This window comes from Schistocerca americana, chromosome 1 (assembly GCF_021461395.2).
Source record: "Schistocerca americana isolate TAMUIC-IGC-003095 chromosome 1, iqSchAmer2.1, whole genome shotgun sequence".
Lineage (NCBI taxonomy): Eukaryota > Metazoa > Arthropoda > Insecta > Orthoptera > Acrididae > Schistocerca > Schistocerca americana.
The window spans coordinates 1,031,032,079-1,031,048,322 of NC_060119.1; the positions used below are offsets into that span (position 1 = coordinate 1,031,032,079).

General features: G+C 42.7%; 1 protein-coding gene across 1 annotated transcript in view; it reads left to right on the forward strand.

Moving 5' to 3' along the window:
- The window catches only part of LOC124596079, a 72,670-nt gene extending 60,405 nt beyond the window's left edge, over nucleotides 1-12,265 (forward strand). The window contains exons 5-7 of the mRNA XM_047135066.1: nucleotides 11,846-11,890; nucleotides 11,990-12,051; nucleotides 12,217-12,265. Coding sequence (XP_046991022.1) covers nucleotides 11,846-11,890; nucleotides 11,990-12,051; nucleotides 12,217-12,254 — 145 coding nt within the window. The 3' untranslated portion in view covers nucleotides 12,255-12,265. The remainder of the gene's footprint in view (nucleotides 1-11,845; nucleotides 11,891-11,989; nucleotides 12,052-12,216) is intronic.
- Nucleotides 12,266-16,244: the final 3,979 nt, after the last annotated feature.

Sequence of the window (16,244 nt, forward strand, 5' to 3'; positions counted from 1 at the left end):
ATGATTCTGTGGCCTGTAGTTAATATGAATGATAAGTTATAGTCAATATGGTGAGTAGCAACTATCCTTTTCATTATATTGTTACATTTCATCCTGGATTTTCTATTGGTTCATATCACTTTAGTAAAGAGATATGTTACCCCACATCTACCTTACCAACAAAAAATGGTTACAAAATTTGAAACATTTTTAAATATATGCTTCACATTCTCAAGATAGGGAGTGATCTAGATTAATGTAGAAACAGAAGTACAACTTGAAACAGCCATTGAACGTCCAGTAGAAATACAATGTTCAGCAATAGCGGACTTGCTTGGCTGCAAAAGGCGGGTGTAACGCTGATGTTCAGTGCAGCGTTCTTTCACGGTGCGTGTGGTTTGACCTATGTAAGCCATACCACATTGGCACGGTATCTTGTAAATTCCGGCCTTTCGTAGTAACAGATTGTCCTTAACTGATCCCACAAGGTCCGCAATCTTCGATGGTGCGCGGAAAACCACTTTTACCTGAAATTTTCTGAGGATTCTTGCTATTTTAAACGAAGTGTTGTCAACGAAAGGAAGAAAAGCTAAAGATTGTTCTGGCCTGTTCTCCTCCTTATTCACTTCCTGCTTCTTAGTTTTAACTGTTAGTGCCCTGTTAATCTGCCGGATGGAATACCCATTTTCGATGAATACTGTCTTTAGATGGGCGAGTTCTTGTGATAAGCTATCTAGATCTGAGACAGTATGAGCTCTATGAACAAGCGTTTTAAGCAAACTCATGGTTTGCGATGGGTGATGGCAACTCGATGCTTGCAGGTACAAATCAGTACGAGTGGGTTTCCGGTAAACTGAATGCCCTAGAGAACCACCATTCTTCCTTGGATGTCCTGGTTCGAAGGAAGAATGATGGTTCTGGACATTCAATGGAGTATGAGAAAACAATGATTTTGTCTACAGCAACGTCTTTCTGGGACTCCATTATTAAAGAATCCGTAGAAATACGACTGGCGGAAAATCTGTTAAACCGTGACAGCGGCTACCAGCTGGACAGTGCATGGAATCCCATCATCTCCACGATTTGCTCAAATCGAAGATGACAGAGTGCGTCGATGGCCGTGGCAAACAGCAACGCAGAGGGCGACTGAGTTCCGCTATTCCACCAGCGAGGGTGCGGCCGGCGGGCAGTGTTGGCTCAACTATCAAGTTTTCGACGCATGCCAGAACAGTTACAGTACGCTATATATTGCGGAGCGGAGAACTTTATCGCCAGTCTGCGACGGCTCACCTGAAGATGACTGGCAGGTGCCCAGTTGAAATATCGTGCGAAGTATTGAACGACGACCGGCTGCAAGCCCGAAATTTGTTTGAACAACAACAATCTTGGCTGTTTGAAGTTGAACTCCTGTTTCTAAATTTTTTATTGGTTGTTTGATTTTGCCTGTTGGCTTTCCTTCCATCATAACCCAGTGCTGTTTTCCTTTATTACTATTTTATGATGCATAATTGTACTCAGAGTCCGTCCTTCTATCTCATCTTGCCTGTGTTCCTCTTGTCAACTTACAAATCGCACTGCATCCTCTACTTATGAGCCACACTGTGTCAACTGTCTTGGCCATGCACAACAGACAGTCCCAAGACCGCACTGACTGGTGGTGCAGCTTCTCATGTTCCACATTACTCCCGCCAATATCATATCCTGTACTTCATATAGCTCTTTCTCCCTGCATCACCCTTGGGTATTTTCATGTATTATTTCCTGCACCTTTCCTGTGCCCCATGAAATTGTATCTCATCCACCAACCCCTCCCCACCCCCAACTCCTTCCACTCTCTATTCCAGTTTGCACCCACTAATTTCACCTAATTTAGTCATGTTTGCCATCCTCCATCTTCACACTTATCCATTCACAGACCAGCAACCCACACTGTGTCTTCACATCTAGTTCAGCTGGTTTTCGCCTTTCACTATCTGCCTACTCCGTCAGATTTCATATTGTTGCCCCTTATTTCATGTTTCCTCCTTTTAATGATTTTTCCCATGTGTTTGTGTGTATTTTTGCAAATGTTTTGGACATAATTCTTCATTTTTTACATATTTTTTGCATTTTTTCCAGCGCCATGGAGCCTTGCTGCTCCCATGTGTGTAAATACAGAAATGTTTCCTTATCCCTAGCCAGAGCCCTGTCCCACATACTGTTCTTATAGTGTTGCTTGGCTCATGGAGTCCCCCAAATGGCCTTAGCATCAAATTACCCACCTGTGGCTACTGCCCTTTCTTCCACAATGCCCTTCATCTGTTCCCAAACTTAGCCCTGCAAAATTGTATCAATCAGGCCCAAATGTCCTTGCAATACCTTCTCTCCATCTGTAAAATTCACTTGCTATGCAATCCCAAATTTCTGGATCCCATAACAAACACTGAAACTCTTGCCCTCCAGGAACTAGAGCTTCATGCACAATGCCACCTCACAGAACTCTGCAGCCTGCTCACTTCCTACTCCTGCCTTGGACTACCACTGCCCATCACATCTACCATAACCTCCAAACCTCTCCCACATCCCCTGATGGCTGACAAACCTGGTCTCGCAGACCTACTACTTTATCCCATCTGCAGAAACTCCCTCCCACCACCACGCAAAATCCAGAACCCAAACAGACCCAAAACACAATCGCGAACCTTTCCTCCAAGAGCCTTAGCCCTGCAGAAGTATCAGTCCTTTTCAAATGCCTCACCTTTACCCCACCTCCAAATCCAATCATTTAGGACTTGTTAAAAGCTCTTCTCCTTCTCCTGATTCCTACAGTGGAAACACTTTTTCACCACCAACCCTACCAATCAGACTCAACCAAAGATCAATGTTGAACCCTTCCTGCCGTATCAAACCTGCCAAACACCAGCAATTTCCCCATTTCGGCAGCTGGTGCCCATTCCATGCCAAGAAGTCCCTTCCACATAGCCTAGCCACTTGTGGCCATCACATCTGTAAAGATGAGTGGTTTCTCTTGAAAAACACCGAGGTTTTTACTGAGATGTTTACAGATCGTAATTACTCTCGCAACCTTGTACAAAAACAGATCTCCCATGCCTTATCTTTCCAATCCCCCAACACCTCCCAAAGTCCCTCCGGTTGGCTACAGAGGAGCATTCCCCTTGTGACTCAGTGCCACCCAGTGTTGTGTCTAGAAATTCTGCATACTTGGTTCACTAGACAATCAATCAAGCAACTTGTATTAATGAGTTTTATTACAAATGAGATGATTACAATACTTAACTTTGATGGATGTGTCGCAAGGAAAGGGTGACACACAAAATAATTAGGCTTCTTCAGAATACACAAACACAAGTCTGTGCTACGTAGAGTTTATTAATGGAGTGGCTAACACTGAAGCTGCTACTGAAGTGGACTGCCACCAGTTGGGTGCAGCAGTTATGTCCTCTTCACATAGGGGGTACTGCTGTCGTATTGTCCTCCTGGAGGGAGGTCAGTCACCGTGTGACTGCCTGACTTCTTCTCGTAGCCTTCTCTTCCCTGTCATTCCCAACTGGTGTGCTGGTGCTCACTTTACGCGCTGTAACATTCCCCCCACTCCCCCCCCCGCCCCTCCCCCCAAAGTAATAGACCGTCGTTGTAGATGGAGCAGGACAATGGGGAGGAGGAAGCAGGAGCATGGATGCCCTGACGGACCGTAAGCTGTGGCTGCAGATGACATCAAAATTCCAGTTGTACCCCACTATCCAGCCTTTGCTCTGATGAAAATGTCCCCCAAAATGCCCAGAATGGGTGCACAACCACCTCCTGAGGCCCATACCATGATGTAGAAAGTGTTGACTGATGCAGAATTGGGGGGGGGATCCAGCTCCATTGGTTGGATGAGAGGAGGCAGGGGAGGTGAAGGCCCCATCTTTTTGGGGTCATCCCGCAGTGTCGCGATGACACCCTCTGGCAGCTGCTGTGGCCATGCTGTCCTCGGGATCCGTGAATCTGGGGGAAGCGATACAAAAGGATGACCGTGCACATGGCATTAGCAAATTTGATTGTGATGTTTCCACTGCAATCCATCTGGGCCTGAAATGAGATACATGCATGCGCAAAGTTGATGAAGGATCTCACCTCAAGCCCACCATCTGTCACTAAAACCCTAAAAACACATTATCATGTGATGCATAGCAATCTTGCAGCCTTCCTTCAGTGCCGGATGTGGAGGAGGTTGGAGCAGTGTCTCATGGTAGCAGCCGTGAAGCAATTCCCCTGGTGATGGTCCATCTCGTGGATGCAAACGATAGGACGTGAGAAACAGTTGCAATGCTTGATCCCTGATTTGTGCAGTGTGAACGTTGGTATGAACTGAGGGCGGTTGCCCAACACTAAGACTTCAGGCAAACCTCTGAGTCAAAAAATAGAGGACAATGCCTGAACTGTGCTATGTGGCATTGTTGAGTTTTTTGGCACAGCAAAAGGGAATTTGCTGTAAGAGTCTACCACAATCAAGCAACAATTGTTACAAAACGTCCTGCAAAGTCTGTGTGCACATGTTGCCATTGTGATTGTGACTTAAGCCAAGCAGAGAATTTTCGTGGTGGAGCAGACTGATTTTCCACACATGCATGACACTATGACATCATCTGTTCTATTTCGGTGTCCATACCCTGCCAAGTACAGTGTCGACATGCTAACTGTTTCATATGAACAATCCCCTGTGTCCTTGGTGAAGTAACTGCAACACTTCCTTTTTCAAAGCTTTGGGGATCAACACACGTGACTGTCCACTGTCTTTTTGAACAAGAATCACACCTTGCTGTGTAGTGAGGCTATGCTGACGTGCAAAGTATTGGTGCACTACAGAGCTCTTTATGCTGTGCAATGAGCAAGGCCAAGATGTGCAAACGCATTTTAGCAAAAAGTTCAAATCTGAATCAGCTTTCTTGGCCTGCACAATTTTCCTATAGTTCAGGGGAAAGGATTGAAGCAATTCAAAATCCTAAGTATCGATGTGACAACAAGATGCAGCAGAAGCGTCAATGTCTGTATCAGGGCTAATCGGAAGATGTGAAAGTGCATCTGCATTATCATGTCTAGCTGTCAGATGATACACAATCTTGTATTAGTATTGAGACAACAACAAAGCCCATTGTTGCAATTTTTGGGCTGTTTGTACAGGAACCAGCTTTATCAGTTGAAACAAGTACTGCGATGGCTTCTGATCTGTTAGTAAATAGAATTTTCTGCCATACAAATACTGGTGAAATTTGCTGACACCACACACAATAGCCAATGCCTCTTTCTCAATTTGTGAATAGTTACACAGAGCTTTGAACAACTCTTTCGTTGTGAAAGTAATAGGCCTGTCTTTATCACCAGATCTGTGTGAAAGCACTGGACTGATTCCATAAGAGGAAGAGTCAACTTGCTACCACCTGGTTTGTCAGGATAAAAGTGAACCAAGTATCAATCACTCAGCAATGCATCTTTAAGTTTTTGAAAAGCTGCTTGGCACTCATCTGTCCAAACAAAGGGGATGTTCTTGCAACACAAGTGATGCGATGAAGTTGCAATTTGTGCAGCATTCAGTATGAACCAAATATAATAGCTAATTTTCCCTAAGACTTACTGCAATTCCATGACATTGTAAGGAACTGGCAGATCACATATGGCTAACAAATGCTACTGAAGAGGATGTACACCTTGACTGTTTATGACATGACCAAGATACTGCAAGTCAGGTTTTAAAAAATGATACTTGTCCAGTCCACACTTTAGTCCTGCATCAGATAACACACAAAACAAAGCATTCAAATTTGCAATGTGTTCTTCAGGTGTACTATTTGCTATGACAATATTGTCCAAATAGTTTGAACAGTTTGGTACTTGGGCAGTCAGCTGTTCCAAATACTGTTGGAAAATGGCAGGTGCAAAAGCACTGCCAAAAGGTAAATGCAAATATTTAAACAAGCCCAAATGAGTGTTGACAACATTCACAGTTAATGTTAAACATACTGTACATGTGAGAAAAGTAGCTAGTGGCTACCTTTTCTGAGCCTTTAGTATGACATGTTTGTGGTAAAGTGACTGATACCTTCAATGTGCCAGAACTGTCAAGGGGAACATTTATAACTGAAATTTTGAAAGGCCAAGATGATGGGCTTGTCATCTACACTCCTGGAAATTGAAATAAGAACACCGTGAATTCATTGTCCCAGGAAGGGGAAACTTTATTGACACATTCCTGGGGTCAGATACATCACATGATCACACTGACAGAGCCACAGGCACATAGACACAGGCAACAGAGCATGCACAATGTCGGCACTAGTACAGTGTATATCCACCTTTCGAAGCAATGCAGGCAGCTATTCTCCCATGGAGACGATCGTAGAGATGCTGGATGTAGTCCTGTGGAACGGCTTGCCATGCCATTTCCATCTGGCGCCTCAGTTGGACCAGCGTTCGTGCTGGACGTGCAGACCGCGTGAGACGACGCTTCATCCAGTCCCAAACATGCTCAATGGGGGAAAGATCCGGAGATCTTGCTGGCCAGGGTAGTTGACTTACACCTTCTAGAGCACGTTGGGTGGCACGGGATACATGCGGACGTGCATTGTCCTGTTGGAACAGCAAGTTCCCTTGCCGGTCTAGGAATGGTAGAACGATGGGTTCGATGACGGTTTGGATGTACCGTGCACTATTCAGCGTCCCCTCGACGATCACCAGTGGTGTACGGCCAGTGTAGGAGATCGCTCCCCACACCATGATGCCGGGTGTTGGCCCTGTGTGCCTCGGTCGTATGCAGTCCTGATTGTGGCGCTCACCTGCACGGCGCCAAACACGCATACGACCATCATTGGCACCAAGGCAGAAGCGACTCTCATCGCTGAAGACGAGACGTCTCCATTCGTCCCTCCATTCACGCCTGTCGCGACACCACTGGAGGCGGGCTGCACGATGTTGGGGCGTGAGCGAAAGACGGCCTAACGGTGTGCGGGACCGTAGCCCAGCTTCATAGAGACGGTTGCGAATGGTCCTCGCCGATACCCCAGGAGCAACAGTGTCCCTAATTTGCTGGGAAGTGGCGGTGCGGTCCCCTACGGCACTGCGTAGGATCCTACGGTCTTGGCGTGCATCCGTGCGTCGCTGCGGTCCGGTCCCAGGTCGACGGGCACGTGCACCTTCCGCCGACCACTAGCGACAACATCGATGTACTGTGGAGACCTCACGCCCCACGTGTTGAGCAATTCGGCGGTACGTCCACCCGGCCTCCCGCATGCCCACTATACGCCCTCGCTCAAAGTCCGTCTACTGCACATACGGTTCACGTCCACGCTGTCGCGGCATGCTACCAGTGTTAAAGACTGCGATGGAGCTCCGTATGCCACGGCAAACTGGCTGACACTGACGGCGGCGGTGCACAAATGCTGCGCAGCTAGCGCCATTCGACGGCCAACACCGCGGTTCCTGGTGTGTCCGCTGTGCCGTGCGTGTGATCATTGCTTGTACAGCCCTCTCGCAGTGTCCGGAGCAAGTATGGTGGGTCTGACACACCGGAGTCAATGTGTTCTTTTTTCCATTTCCAGGAGTGTATATAGATCATCACTGGCTGGGCTTTGATTTCAGGGCAAAAATGGCTCATGCTCTCATATAACACCAGCAGCTCTCTGTCATAAGTACTCAATTTCCTTTACCATGGCTCTAATTTTGTCAATAAAACCTTAATGGCTACAATTGATTGTTGACTGTTTGGTACAGAGGGGTGCCAGTTACACTTTTGCTGATGTGTACAACAATGGCCAGTGATGTAGTTGGTTCAAGGTAGGCAAGCAGCACTGCTTCCAAGAGGCCTACCTGTAGATTACAAAAAGCTCTTTCAATTTCTGGAGTCCACTTGAGTACTCTTTTGTCCTTCGTGTTGTAATCAAAAAGTGCTAACATTATAGGTGCTTGTATGGAAGCTGTCACCAGAAGATGATGGCGATAAGAATTCACCATGCCCAGAAAATGTCTCAATTATTGGTAAACCTTTGGCTTCAGAAGGTGGTGTAAAATGGATAACTTCTGTGGTAGACACCTTGAGCCAAGACCCTATGGTAGAAGAATGGCACTTCACTTTATCCTGTGACACATTTATACTCATTCAACACAGTGCCATGACTATACAGTTTCTGTCATACTTCATGAACAAACCTGTCACATAACCGAACATTAGTGGGGGAATACCAGGATATAATTCAAATATCCAAAACAAAATTTTGTTCCCTACAGAACTTCATTAATGAAATATTGGTGAGTTTGAGCAATTTTTTTGAGTCCAAATACCACAAATGGCATAATGTGGGTGAGAACAGCAGAACCAATAATCTTGTTATGACTGGTCTGATGTCTCTTCTGTGCATAGCAGGGGTACTTGGTACAAATGATTGCACTTGGCCTGAGGTTGGATTTACTCACAGTACTGTTTTCATTGACTGCTGTACAGGTCATGACATGTTAACGGTGTATGTGTGTCCCTCATATCAACATCGTATCTTGGGGAATGCAGAAAATACTCATCCACTATGGAAGTACTTTTGTATTGGTGTCACCAACTGTGTATATGTATATCCACATATAAATATCAGTGTTCATTTTGTGATGTTATTCAGACATGGAGGAGATACAGAGAGACAGGAACTGTCGATGACATGCCCCGCCCAGGCCACTCAAGGCTAATACTGCAGTGGATGATGGCTAGCTATGGATTATGGCTTGGAGTAACCCTGACAGCAATGCCACCTTGTTGAATAATGCTTTTCATGCAGCCAAAAGACATCATGTTATGACTCAAACTGTGGGCAATAGGCTCATGATGCACAACTTCGCTCCTGACTTCCATGGTGAAGTCCATCTTTGCAACCATGACACCATGCAGCATGGTACAGATGAGGCCAACAACATGCCAAATGGACCGCTCAGGATTGGCATCACATTATCTTCACTGATGAGTGTCTCATATGCCTTCAACCAGACAATCGCCGGAGATGTGTTTGGAGGCAGCCTCATCAGGCTGAACGCCTTAGATGTACTGTCCAGTGAGTGCAGTAAGGTGGAGGTTCCTTGCTGTTTTGGGATGGCATTATGTGGGGCCAACGTATGCCACTGGTGGTCATAGAAAGTGCCATAATGGCTGTACAATACGTGAAAGTGCAATCATATCGGCAACATATTGTCGAGGCATTTGTCTTCATGGATGACAATTTGCTCCCCCATCGTGCACATCTTGTGAATCACTTCCTTCAAGATAACGACATCGCTCGACTAGAGTGGTCAGCATGTTCTCCAGACATGAACCCTATCAAACATGCCTGGGATAGATTAAAAAGGACTCTTTATGGATGATGTGACCCACCAACCACTCTGAGGGATCTATGCCGAATCGCCTTTGAGGAGTGGGACAATCTGGACCAACAGTGCCTTGATGAACTTGTGGATAGTATGCCACAATGAATACAGGCATGCATCAATGCCAGAGGACATGCTTCTGGGTATCAGAGGTACCAGTGTGTATGGCAATCTGGACCACCACCTCTGAAGTTCCTTCTGTATGGTGGTACAACATGCAGTGTGTGGTTTTCATGAGCAATAAAAAGGGTGGAAATGATGTTTATGTTGATCTGTATTCCAATTTTCTGTACAGCTTCTGGAACTCTCGGAACTGAGGTGATTCAAAACTTTTTTTGATGTCTGTATATGTAATGATTTTGGCCATAATAAGAAAAATGATCAGAAAGTGGACGAATTTCCATCATGTAGAAAGTGTTTCTGATTGTGCAATGTATGGTGCTGCCATTATCTTGTCATTCTTTTCTTGATGCCACAAGAGTGAATAAATATGCATGAAGACAAAATATGAAACACAACTTCAACTCATGACAAATTTGTTGAAATAGGAATTTTGTAGTAGAAAGTTTATGTCTCCAAAATGCACTGTATAACATGTGTTAGTATGAATAAATTTTTCTTCGTTTCTGTGATTTTGTTTTAGCAGTCATGTTTCCATCTTTTCCATGAGTTATTGCCATTAGTGATGTATTCAGAAATGTGATGCAGACTGATAAAAAAAAATGTGTTTATTGAAAATAGTATGCAGTTTGTAAATGTCATAAAGATCGTTAAGTGCATTTACATTCATTGTTTACTAGAATGAAGTGATGTTAAAGCATTAACTGTATGCATTTAAAAATCTTGTAATGGTGGCTCATGATATTGTTGTGCAATAAATCAGTCAAAATAAAAAACAAAGTCTCTCACAGATTTCCATTTCTGTTCACAGGCAAATCATGTTTGCTTTTTATATATTATGCATTATTCACACTGACATATTAAATTTTGTGTGTGTGTGGGGGGGGGGGGGGTAGCTTCCGTGAACTAATCCTATCAAGCCTGAAACAAGAGCACTACTCAACCTCATTCGTGAACACTCTTTTAAAAAGCATTTTGACACAACTGAGGTATCTCAGTAAACACATGTAAGCAAACGATCTCATGTTTCACCTAAATGGCAGTGTTTTAATTAACATTAATTAATTAAAATATAACTGGGTTGACTTGAGGCTACAAAAAAAATTAAAAAAAATTGCATCTCATTAGGGGAATACAAATCTGAAATCATATTTTGTCAAGTCACAGTATTTTGAAAGTAATCATTGTGTTCTTATTTACATTTTAATTAATTAATGATAATTAAAACACTGCCATTTAGGTGAAACAAGTTATCAAAATTAAGATCGTTTGCTTACATGTGTTTACTGAGATACCTCAGTTGTGTCAAAATGCTTTTTAAAAGAATGTTCAAGAATGAGGTTGAGTAGTCCTCGGTTTCAGGCTTCACGGGATTAGTTCATGAAAGCTACCCCCCCCCCCCCCCCCCCCACACACACACACAAAATTTAAAATGTCAGTGTGAATAATGCATAATATATAAAAAGCAAACAAAAGTAAAAAATTTGAAGCACACAATGAGACTGAGAAAAAAATCTGAGTAAAATGACTAGCATGAATAAAGGTGGTAAATGTTTTATCATAGCCAAAATTATCTGCTACTCATATACATAAACACCTGAAACAAAGAAGTGTGAAGAACAGATACAAAAATTCATCCAAATCAAAATACATACAAATTTCTAAGTTAGCATCAGTACAGGAGTCTGTGTACATAATATTTGTCGCCAAGATATGGGATATATAGCTTAGAAGCACCATGAAAGGTAACTATCAAAACCTTGAGATAAAGAACGCGAAAGTACAATGTTAACGTATAGAATATGTAAGTAATTCCAGAAAGCAAGCATATTCTTGAAGCAGTTACTGGAATGTCCACCATTAAAAATTACTTCAAAAATTTTTATAAACACTGTTGCAAACTGTTGCCTCAACACATGAATTTTCAAGATTTGCTGCAAGTGTTCTATGGTGCACTGCAGACTATAAGTCATGTCATGCACGATCTGATGGATGGCACCCAAAACTGAGCAGGTGATCAGATATTGCAATTCCAACTGTAATAACATGAGGAGTCATAACCAGGTGTCATAATACATACACATCTTCCAGTTTCCTTAATAGTTAAAATTCTGCATTAGTCCATACAATGCCTGATTAATTTGTCTGTGTTTCATTGCTGAAGGTACTTGTTGAAATGTTGATGAGTTTATATCAGTATTTCATGAATTATTTCATTTACATCACCTTCTACTCATGCAGACAAAATTAATCATTACCGTATTTTTTTAAATGTATCACATACATTGCAAGAAATACGAAATGTACCCAATATACGCTGAAATTTTAATTTTTTGCGTTCTAAACAAGTTGTTATTGTGTTATTTTACAGGAAAGGGCCAAGAAATATATGTTCACTACAAAGGAGAATAAACTGGTTAGTATCTTAATTCAATAACATATGTTACTGCCTTCTCAGTACTGTATAGTAAATTTGCATATTGATGAATGTTAATTCTGCACTTCTTTGTTTTAGGTTGCATGTGCCATCTGTTTCTGGAAGAGTGATGTTAACTGTACAAGTAATTCCTGTCTCTGGTAAGCAAAAATAGTTTTTCATGAGAAGATGTAACAAAGTGTATTATTTGATGATTAGCACAATGAAAACATCAACATATAATATCCTTTTAAAGAAAAGCATATTATTTAATGTAGTTTGAAACATGAAGGAAAATAGATAATTAACTGCAGAATTTTTTTCAGGACCTTTTGTACAGCGTGCTGTTCCGCATTCACTATAAGCAGAGCCAACAGAAGTTGCATACGTTGTCTTGATGAAGGCAGTAACCTTATACTGGGAGCAAGTGAAAATAGATTAAACAAGGTAAGAGGGAACTAAAACTAAAATGTAATACAAAATAACTGTATGATACTTTTACAATCACAAAATCTACATCTTGTACTTTACAAACTTAATTTAATACCTTAACAGGAAAATGAATTCTTTTCCTAATGTTTCATGTGAATGAAATGAAGGAACCAGTTTCTTAGTAATTCAACTATTAGTGGATAAATGAGAAAATTCTCATGAGCCATGAGAAGTGGATAAATCTGATTATTGGTTTTAGTCTAAAATTTTGCTCAGAGATATTGCAGAAGGCTGGAAATGGGTATCAAGAGAGAATAACTTAACCTTTAGTTTGCCCATGCCACCCTGCTTCCTCCTTACAAGTGATCTTCCCATTCGATAACTTGTTTTCCCTGAAAGTTCCTCATGTGCTCTGGGTTACTGAGTGCAGTGTGGTAACTAATATTACTTCTTCTGCAAATGAAATAAAAGCAGTCAACTCTTGTGCAATGAATGAAATATAAGATACTGAATGATCTTAAGGTTCTTTTCACATCGTGGTGGAATATGCTGGGCCCAAAGCTGCATACCTTAGTGTGTAAAGGGGAAAATTTCACTTTGCAGCTTTATTTCTTTATTCTGCAGGGGAGGGGGGGAAGCAATTGTTTGCATTGAGCATGGTGCTGTATAATATGAAAGAAGTCTGCAATATCAGCATATTTAGTAGCTGCATGATGAAATTTCTCCCTTAGGCAATACTGAATTAGTTGTTAACACTTTGGAGATGAGTGATGTACCTCCAATGTTGTATGAATTATACTCAAAAAAGACAAGTGATGTAGGATCTATATTGGTCATTTCTCGTCTTTGAGAATGTATTCCAATGTTTGTTGTACATCTGTCATCTGTATGAAGATACTCTATGGTGCTTCCACTACCATAAAGAACACAGAAGGCATCACTTTTCTCTTGTATTGACAGGAAACAAATACAGGCAACATTATGTGTTACTGCTAACTGGTGTTCACATTACCTTTTGTTGATGCACACCATTCCTCACAATGTAACACACATTGCGAATAGCATCAATTGTTGTCTGTACACACTTTGTATTTATCTTAATGGTGGCCTTACAATACAGTTGTAGGTATTTTCCCTCATGTAGGATATGGGAACATACCATTAATACATGGCAAATGAATATCAACATGGGAACACTGGTCAGGGAAGCTAATTGTAGCAATGTCCCAAATACAGATGGTCCCTCCCCCATGGGGAGCGGAGCACCGGAGGGGAGGGAGGGGGTTGTGAGGTCAACATTTATTCAGCTCCAATACAATACCAGGTGCACAGGACATCACATATCTCAGAAAAAGTCACCAGTCTCAGTCACATATCTTCCACAGCTCAACATGGGAATACTGGTCAGGGAAGCTAATTGTAGCAATGTCCCAAATACAGATGGTCCCTCCCCCATGGGGAGCGGAGCACCGGAGGGGAGGGAGGGGGTTGTGAGGTCAACATCATTGAATGGTGATCTCTGCTGGTACTTCCTGATGATGTTTCCCACATATCAAGCACAGGTGGTACAGCACGAACTGTGGTGGGAGGCAATGGGGCCAGCCGTAGCATGAAGTACTGGGTGCTAGAGGCAATTCTGCATCTACTGTTGATAGAAGTAGATCATAGGCAGGTGGTTGTGGTGTAGCTGTGGGTGACAAAAAGCATGGAGATAGGCGATAGTGGGCTTGACCACCTGAGAAAGCCAGGAGGACACAGCAGCAAAACCCACAGTTTGCAGTAGGTGGAAGGTACAGGAGAGTTGGGTAGCAGTTGGTGTGGGTGGGGCATCCAGAGCCACATGAGTAGCTTTAACCAAAATTTCAGAGTTGGCCAGTTGAATCATGACTTCATCTGTTTGAGAATCATAGACACTGAATGTGTTGCCAGTTTGGTGGGTCACAGGCCAGGTGTGAGCAACTCATCTTCAAAAGCAGTTGGATCGTCCAAAGTGAAGAGGGTCCACACAGGTTTCAGCCTGTTGATGCAGACCATCATATAAGTACTGTTTATGTTGTTTTTGAAGGTGTGACTACTGTGCTTCAGCATCTGGAATGGCTGGATGTAGAGTAGTTATAAATCCAGCCATATTGAGACATCATGGAGTATAACATATGTACAGTCCAAGAATTCTTGTAGATGGATGGCTTTGGGCCTGAGTGCACAGATGGGGGAGGCACTAGCATATTACAGATAAGACTTTTGGCATGCTGAAGTAATACAGGGAGTTCCATCAAGTTGGCCATACACATTGGAAGAACAAATTCCGCCAGCAACATGAGGAGCTTGCTGTGAAGTATTTCCATCAGCAAGGTTTTATAAGTATCTTTCAAAACTGTTCAGACACCAAAGAGAACCCGTGGTAAATCATCAGTCCAGGTGCATGTGACAGAAGTGCCCACACAGGAATCTCAAAGGTGAAGAGATGTTTGCATTTGGTAGCCCACCTTACAGCATTGGCACCTGAGGCATGCTTGTATCCATGCACAGCAGTCATTCTGATGCCTGGTCAATCAAAGCCAGATGAGTGAGGTTGTGGAAATGATCAAAGATTAGCAGTTGCATTTATGTGAGGAGGAGTGTTTGAAGCCTGTACTGGGACATGTCACAGAGGAAGCTAAGATCCAAACTGGGAATTGATCAGCGTTCAATTTTGAGATTTGAGGAATTGTTGTGAAGTCAGGCCGGAATTGCCAGGTCCTTCTGTTGTTCCCCAGCCAGTCTTCTGTAGTAGTCAAGAGTGAAGGAGATGGTGTGTGCATGTGAAAGATAATCAACAGTGTTGTCTGCTCTGTGCAAATGATGGATGTTGGTGGAGTACTGCAAAATGAGATTTAGATTGCAAAATTGTTTTGAGTTGACAGTGAGCAAAGGGTGATGTATGGCATCTGTCAAAGGTTTGTGGTCAGTGTATATGACAATATGATGACCCTCAATATCTTTCCAGAAATGGTGCACTGTCTTGTATACAGAGAGCAATTCACAGTCTGATGCAGACCATTTCATCTGGGAGGCTGTAGTTTCTTGGAGAAGAAATGGAGGGGTTGCATGTCACCTACCACCTATTGCTGGAGGACCACCCCAGTGGTGTCTCACTCGCATCGGTGGTGATGATAAATCAACAATGTAAGAAAAGATAGAGCACCACTTACCATAAAGATGGCATGTGAAGTTGCAGGCAGGCACAATTAAGACACTTACCTGAACTTTCAGCTACAGCCTTCATTATGAAGAGGAACACACATTATTCATTCTCACAAGCAAGTGCATCTCATGCACATGTGACTGCCAACTCTGTCGATTCTGGTCCGAGCTGCCAGAAATGGGGATCGTATGTGTGTGAGGTGTGCTTGCATGGGTGAATTTCTTTTTCTGTGGAATGGGAGGACACTAGGAATGTGTTTCTTTTCATGACAAAACACTAAATGACTGCATCCAGTGTCAGTATACGAACAAAACAGGAATAGCAGAGAGGATGAAACCTGGTCGTATTTTGGATTGTAATAAAAACAAGGATGCTGTGAAGCTCAGCTACCAGTTAATGGTCTACTATTGGTTTGAGAGGAAACAAATGAAATGGTGAAGGAAAGATTTTTCACATTTTCATAACAATGATTGTAAATTCAGTTGTTTTATATAAAAAGTCAAGGCCTACCAGCAAACTTTTTTTCGAATTTGTCACTGAATTCGCAGCAGATTTGATGAACAAAACAGGCTTGTCTGATTCAGTTGACATTCAAAATAGTTCACCTGTAAAGAGATGCAGTGAATAACATGTTCTCAAATTGATTATGGCTATAGGAATGTCAAAATTCCCTCCGAAGAGAAGTAAGCAAGTCAAAATCAGGGAAAGTGGGTAGAAAATAACTAGGCACTATTGTGA